The sequence below is a fragment of the Silurus meridionalis genome, chromosome 18, assembly GCF_014805685.1.
Source record: "Silurus meridionalis isolate SWU-2019-XX chromosome 18, ASM1480568v1, whole genome shotgun sequence".
Classification (NCBI taxonomy): domain Eukaryota; kingdom Metazoa; phylum Chordata; class Actinopteri; order Siluriformes; family Siluridae; genus Silurus; species Silurus meridionalis.
Window position 1 is genome coordinate 13,823,513 of NC_060901.1, and position 8,004 is coordinate 13,831,516.

At 37.9% G+C, this 8,004-nt stretch overlaps 1 protein-coding gene across 1 annotated transcript in view; it reads right to left on the bottom strand.

Annotated features, from left to right (window-relative positions):
• Window positions 1–6,264, bottom strand: part of celf2 (cugbp, Elav-like family member 2) — a 171,896-nt gene extending 165,632 nt beyond the window's left edge. The window contains exon 1 of the mRNA XM_046873348.1: window positions 6,053–6,264. Within this exon, the coding sequence (XP_046729304.1) occupies window positions 6,053–6,105 (53 nt within the window). The 5' untranslated portion in view covers window positions 6,106–6,264. The remainder of the gene's footprint in view (window positions 1–6,052) is intronic.
• Between the last annotated feature and the right edge of the window lie 1,740 nt (window positions 6,265–8,004).

The following is an 8,004-nucleotide window of genomic DNA, read 5'->3' on the forward strand; positions in this document are numbered from 1 at the left end:
ATATTTTATAAAAATATAGGATAAATCTAATTATGCAATACACTTTTTATTATACTGATTAAATCGAGTAATCAATTAAATTGGCACAAATTAAATTGATTAAATAAAATAAATGGAAAAATGTTTCGTTTTTTTTTTTTGTTAGACCCAATTTGGGTAATACAGATGTGTTCTGCTTATTTTAGCATACTTTAACAAATGTGTCATTTCTTCCATCCTTCATTCATTCACTCCTAAAAAATATGGAATTTTTATGATTTAGTGGAGAACTTCTTCAAGCTGGACCTAAAAGCTAAAGCATGCATATCTACTTCCTGCTTAGTGGCTAATTCTAGTGCTATGGATTCTTTAGCGTTTTCATGGTAAATCTTATTTCCGGTATGGAGTGAGTGACCACAGTGACACTGCACTAACTTTAGTTTCTTTTTTATACCCCTGGCGTTGTTGTGTATGTTTTCAAGTTTAATGACATAAAAAAAAAAAAAATGCACTCAAAGTGTGAGGCTAAGACTAAACACTAAACTCGCCACTTAATTAGTTTCTGAGGGAACTCAGATTGTAAGTATATATTCCGCACAAAAAAAAAAAACCTAGCCCTAACCCTGTTCCCTGAAACATTTAGTTACAAATATGTGTACCGTTACACCCTTTATATATATATATATATATATATATATATATATATATATATATATATATATATATATATATATATATATACATATTATACATTATTTCATATGAAAATGACTTTTGGAGAGGTCACCATACTGTGAATGAGCTGCACATCATTCAAGAAAGGTGGTTTATAATGCTCTACTTGTCACATGTACTTTACAGCACAGCGAAATTCGCTGAAGCTGATGTCAGAGCACAGGGTCAGCAACCCTGGAGCACCTGGAGTGTTAAGGGCCTTAAGGCCCCCAAGAGGGGCAGCTTGGTGATACCAGGGTTCTGACATTCCGAACAGTAACCCAGAGCTTTAACTACTGATATTCAGTGTAAGTATGTATGTATGTATGTATGTATGTATGTATGTATGTATGTATGTACAGTACAGACCAAAAGTTTGGACACACCTTGTCCACATAACAAAAAAGTAAACTGTAAATATGTCATATTGTAGGTTCTTCAAAGTAGGCATCAAGAGAATGCCAAAAGTGTGCAAAGCAGTAATCTAATCAAAAGGTGGCTACTTTGAAGAACCTACAATATGACATATTTTCAGTTGTTTCACACTTTTTTGTTATGTATATAATTCCACATGTGTTAATTCAAAGTTTTGATGCCTTCAGTGTGAATCTACAATTTTCATAGTCATGAAAATAAAGAAAACTCTTTGAATGAGAAGGTGTGTCCAAACTTTTGGTCTGTACTGTATGTATATATATATATATATATATATATATATATATATATATATATATATATATATATATATATATAGGCTTAGAACAATGCTGTCATATTCATGTAGTTATAGAAATTTAATTGACAAAATGTGTGGCCACAAGATCCCATTATTGTACTAATATTGTGGAATACAGTAAGTGAATGCACAAAATGCCATCTTTGTTTTTATTATAGTTTTCAAAAATGTTTTTTTTGGCCTGTCATTATTCACATCCGCGACACTTCTCTAAACAACTTCTTAAAAACAGCGGGTTAAATAAACAGTCATGGAAAAAGCTTCTGTTCTTCTCCAGACAGCAACTCATAATCCACTTGTGGGTGAAAATCAGTTTTGACAAACATGCTCTATGGATAATGCGTCACTGGCAACTTCTGAGCGAGACAGCATGTGAAGCTGTGACTAAGTCACCCAAATCTTTTGTTTTATACATTGTCATAATTTATTTATAAATAAAATGCCATATTTGTTAAATACTATCGAATTCAGCATTTAAAGTTTCCTTCACATTTTCTACATTTTCCTGTACGCTCATCTCAATTCAGGTGCTTGTGTGAGGTCAAGTGTTACAGCAATAAAGCTCATTGAGCACGTTTATATTTTATATATATATATATATATATATATATATATATATATATATATATATATATATATATATATATATATAAACGTGCTCAATGAGCTTATATATTTGTATATGATTATATAATAGTCATGTTACTGTAAACGCTACAGATTCGGATTCAATCGAACTGCGCTGAGAGTCAATTCTGTGATTTTTGTTTTGCACACATCAATTTGTTGTCATGGTTGCGAGGACCGGATAACATTTTTTTCGTCCACGTCTGCTTTATGAGCAAAAATAGCAAACACCTGATATCCAGTCACGAAAGAGAGAGAGAGAGAGAGAGAGAGAGAGAGAGAGAGAGAGAAAGAGAGAGACAGAGAAAGAGAAAGAGAAAGCTCACTTTCGGATAGATGGAAGGGACAGAACTATAGACAAAGGGGTATGTACCATAGACAAGTGAAGGAGTCAGCATTGCGCTATGCAGCTAATGAAATTAGTTTCCCCACATGGCTCACTGCTAATTCAATAAAGGCAACAACTTGTCATTGTTATTTAAAGTAATTTTCAATGTAATCAAGTGGTTTTAATAAGCACGCTGCCTCTCATTATAGACTCGCTGAACCTGTGTATGCGTATGTGTGTCTAAGATTCTACCAGACTGGGTTTTATATATATATATATATATATATATATATATATATATATATATATATATATATATATATACACACAGTGTGTTTGTGTGTGTTTGTGTGCACGCTCAGGAGCAACTGAATCATTTTCTGACTGAGCGAGTGTAGGAGGCCGTGAACTTTGCGTTATTCTCTTTCTGAGAAGGCCGAGGGAAACATTTACTCGCCCTCATTCCCCATCTCTTCATATTACTGTCAGATTCAGATGAAGATGTATCAGTTTGATGTGTAAAATGACTTCCTTGTATCACCGCAGTAGTGGGGACCGATTGTTCTCATGAGCATGGGAAGGGCTGGTCCTCACATTTACATGCAGCTGTTTTATTGTACTGGAAAGAAATTTTGGCAAAAAAAAGTCACTCTCATACAGACACGACAAGCTCACTCTCTTACACGTGCACACACAAAAGAGTTTTATTCTTTTTGCAAAAAAAAAAAAAAACGATGTGCTTCAAAAAGCTTCCCTTATGAGGACAAGACATTTTTTTTTAATCTTTGGTCACAACAAGGTTAGAAACAGCATGATGTCCCGAAAAACAGATGAGGACGCACACTCATACCTCAGCAGACACACACACACACACACACACACACACACACACACACACACACACATATATATATATATATATATATATATATATATATATATATATATATATATATATATATATATATATATATCACATTGAATTAAATGGGGATCTAAATATATGTATAGCTTCCTTAATATATACTTCAGTACTTTTTGTCCCTGTAATATCTTCCGTCCCTTTTTGGCATTAAAAACTGGGTGATGTCCGATTAGGTAGATTTACACACACACACACACACACACACACACACACACACATACCTGTACATTCTCCCAAAATATATACATCGTTACAGCATCCAGTACAGTTGTAATGTCAAAAGTCAAAAGTCTCTCAACACAAACCAACGCGAAAACACACCGTGAAACACACAAATTCTGGAAATTTCCAACACGTTGCAGGTCGCCTGAAAGGACAAACAAGTCCTCGTTCTGATCGGTCGTACTCCATGAGTGAGGTGTCATAAGCTCGGATCCTTTGAAGGTTATTTTAAGAATACCAGCAGTGTCTGTGAGATAGATGTAATTACGTTACACTTGTCCACAGCGACACAACAAACAGTACGATTAAAAATAAATCCCCAAATGAGAGGCAGTGCATTCATCGTCAATTGATCTTCTTTTGCTTTAGAAAATGAATGAATAAAAGCGTCGATTTCCAAAAGCTAATTTGGGTTCCGGAATAAAAGGGATGACAGGAAAAGAGAAGAAGAGTGTGAAAGAAAAGGTGAGATAATGAGACGGTTAATCAGACGCAGGAAGCGCACAGACAATAATACACACGCGCAGAGGGGCTTGGGCTCATTAGCTGGAAGTGGTCTGGGTCTTCTGGTGGCTTCATTAGCTGTTAAGGCTGCCGCTGAGCGCCTTCAGGAAGGGGAGGGGAGAGGGGGAAGAAAAAAACGAGGGATGGAAGACTGAGGATGGAAAGAGAGGAAAGAGAGACGGAGAGAGGCAGACGAGCTTAAGCTGGTCTTTATTAAGAGCTGAAGCTCCACTTGCCGCACAGCAAAAACTAATCTAAAGCCTCCACACTCTAATAAAGCAGAGCTAGACAAATAGCTCTCCATTGCTCCCTCCATCCGTCCCTCTGCTCATGCTTCGATCGTTCTTCGAGGCAGTCGCGTGTGCGCGTTTGTAAGAAAACAAGAGAGGAAAACCAGAAGGAATTGTGTTTCCAAGCAAATGTATACAGTGAAACTTTATCTAAACATACGTGTGCATGAAAAAGACATATGGCGATTGGGGTTCATACAAGTGTAAATGTTTATATAAACTTCTATGTACATGTGTGTGTTACATAAGAGATATATAAACCTGTGTGTGTGTGTGTGTGTGTGTGTGTGTGTGTGTGTGTGTGTGTTGTTTTGTTGTGTGAGCATGAATGGATCACACGTGTTGCATGCAGCACTCTGACCTGGTTGTCAGGACAAATAATTTAACCTAAAAAAAAAAAAGGAATGGAAAAAAAAAGAGGAAAAAACTTTATAGAAGATCCACGTGTTGTCTTTCTACCCTTGATCTATTTTCATAATTCATCCAGGAATACTGCGGCGTCCCAGTTTACGAACGAGTTCCTGTCAACCCGCAATCTTTCTCTCCTTCTCTCTTTCTCGCTCTCTCTCTCTCTCTCTCTCTCTCTCTCTCTCACACAACTCTAACATACAGCTACAAGATACATAGAGCTCTGAATGAACACCTGCATGCTTCAGGATTATCATCAACAGTTCTGAAGGAACTTTTGCAGGACTTACGAGTCCTGCTGATGGCAAGGCATTAGGGGACGTGATTGTTCTATGGTGGAGGCATTAATTTAACATCACTTGAGTTAATTAAACAATAAATTTTTTTTTTCTATTTTAATATACACAATATTACAGCTGCTCAATTCCAAAGCCACTGGTGTTTATTTGTTGGTGTTGAATTTGTTGAGCTTCTCTCTTGAGTGATTCACAACGATGACAGTTCCAAGATTATGAGCCACAAATTAGTTTAGGTCCTGTTAGATGTTCTGCTGTAATCAATGTTGAAATCAAGAAACGGTGGGTCAGTGGCATAATATAATTTCCTATATCCATGTACAAGTGCAATAAAAAGAAAAGTGTGTGTGTGTGTGTGTGTGTGTGTGTGTGTGTGTGTGTGTGTGTGTGTGTGTGTGCTCGTCATGATCTTTACAGTGGGGTATGTGTATCTCTGTAGTCTCTAATGTAAAGTTAATATCTAGCAAAGCTTTAAAACGCTTTTATCAGGAGGAAAACATCTGTCTCGAGCGCTCCTCCTCCTCCTCCTCTTCTTCCTCCTCAGCGCGATGCTCTTCCTGCAGCACTACGGCGATGCCCAGACAGCTGCCCCGGTGCAAAAATAAATATATAAATAAAAGTTACCCCCACAAACACACCATACCAGGAGGAAGAGGAGGAAGGTATGTGGTACATAAGGAGTTAAAACTGAACCCCGTGGTTCTCGGATACACAATCACAAGACGCGCGAGCGTAAAAGTGCAAGAAAAGTCGGATGTCTTGTATGAGGATGCAATGCATGACATGCAAAAAAAAAAAAAGGAAGGGGGGAAAAGGAAGAAAAAAACTCGGATGCACTCATTTCGGGATGGTTTTCAAAAATAGACTGCAAAAAAAAAAAAGAAAAAGAAAAAAAAAAGAAGAATCGCCCTGGTTTCTGTTCGCACATCTGCGCGAGACGGCGCAAAAAGCTCGCGAGCGATGCACCGGAGCTGCAAAACAAAAACAAAACAAAAAAAAAACTAATTAGATGTCGCTGCTTACCTTAACACGTTCCAGCTCTTCAGAGGGTCCAGGTCCGAGATTATAGAAACCATGGCTGAGTGATAAAAACACTAGCGGAGAGAGATAGAGAGATAGAGAAGAGCTCGGAGGAAAGGAGGGAAACAAATGTAGCGGTGAGAGGGTGATCCGGTCCGGTACTCCGCGTGCGGGCGACGGAGAGAGTGAACGAGCTTCAGTACAGCCCGATAAGAGCTGAGACACAGACAGATCCCTCCCTCCTCTTCTCTTCCCTTCCTTCTCTCTCTCTCTCTCTCTCTCTCTCTCTCTCTAGCTGTGTCCTACATATTCAAATATCCCATTTTTACACCAAAAAAATCTCATTCTGGATCTCCTGGATCCCATGAGATTTATTTCAAAATTATATATATAAATAAATCAAGTTAAAACTATATCTTTAATGCTGTAATAATTAACCCTAATGGCAAAGTGCAATTCCCACCCACAAAAGCCTGTCTTGAAAAAGCTCAGACATCAGGTGATCACTGAGAAGATCACTGAGAAGATTACTAAGATCACTGAGAAGATCACTGAGAAGATCACAGGTGACATTTAACCCCAATTCAGAAGAAGGTTTCGTGGGTATCTGAGATGCTTCCGCACTTACGCCGTGTGCAAAATGTATTTGTGCACTTTCGGTTAGCCAGAGATTGGCAGGTCATCGGGCATTTCCATTGCAAATGGTCTGTCCTGTGAATAAGCAAGCAGGGTGGAGGAGGAGAAAACTTACACTCGAATGAGACGAACGTTTCAGCCAGTAGGCCGTGTGTATTAGTAGATGTATTGTTTCACAAACCCAATGCTGGCTGATTTCTTTCTGTGAATACTTCATCGTTTATCTTCCGCTAACACTTTATTTTGGTCAGAGTCTCAAAATATTGGGCAGGATGCCCTGGATTGGATATCAGGCTTTCACACACATCCATTTTGCTGTAGCCATGCATGATTTTGTCAAGTCGAAGGAAACCAGAGAACCCAGAGGAGACCCAAACAGATATGATAAGAACATAAGAAGCAGGGACCCTGTAGCTGTGAGGTGATAATACCTTTCAGAATATCTCTCACTACAGAACAATGGGGTGGAGTTGGTCCTGATGCAGCTCCTCCTACAAAAAGTCCAGGGGGTGAAGATAAAAGAGTGTAATGTATAAATTAGTGTGAGGGATTAGGATTAGAGTAATCCTTATAGGAAGAGTTGGATCAGTTCTAGCTCCACCCCCTGCACACTAATGTTTGGTGTTTAGGTCTTGCTTTGGATCTAAGATGCTAATGTTGCAAAAAAAAAAAAAGAAAGGAAAACTCTCAGCAACCTGTTCAAGTCAGTCAAAAGTTTGAACACACCTTCTGCTCCAATGGTGTTTCTTTATTTATTTTTTATCTTGAATTGTGTACATTAATACTGAAGACATCTAAAATATGAAAGAACACATATGAAATGTAGTAAACAAAAAATATGACAGCTTCACACACTCATTGCATTCTCTCAATCAGTCTAATGATTTAGTCACCTGGAATGTTTTTTTTTTTTTTACTTTCATTAAATATTAGGAGTTCCCAGAGGTGTTGTGTGCTTGTTGGCTGCTTTTCCTTCACTCTCCTGTCCAACTCATCCCAAACCCTTTTAACCAGATTTAGATTGGGTGATTGTGGAGGCCAGATCATCTGATGCAGCATTCCATCACTCTCCTTTTGGAACAAATATCTCTTACATAACCTACAGTTGTATTTGGGATTGTTGTCCTGTTGGAAAAACATAATGGTCCCAATAAGTGCAAACCAGATTGGATGGTCTGTTGCTTCAAAATGCTGTGGTAGCCATGCTAGTTAAGTGTGGTTAAATGTGGCTAAATCACAAACAGTGTCACCAGCAAAGCTCTCTTACATCATCAAATCTCCTTCTCCATGCTTCACAATGAAAACCATACATTCAGGAA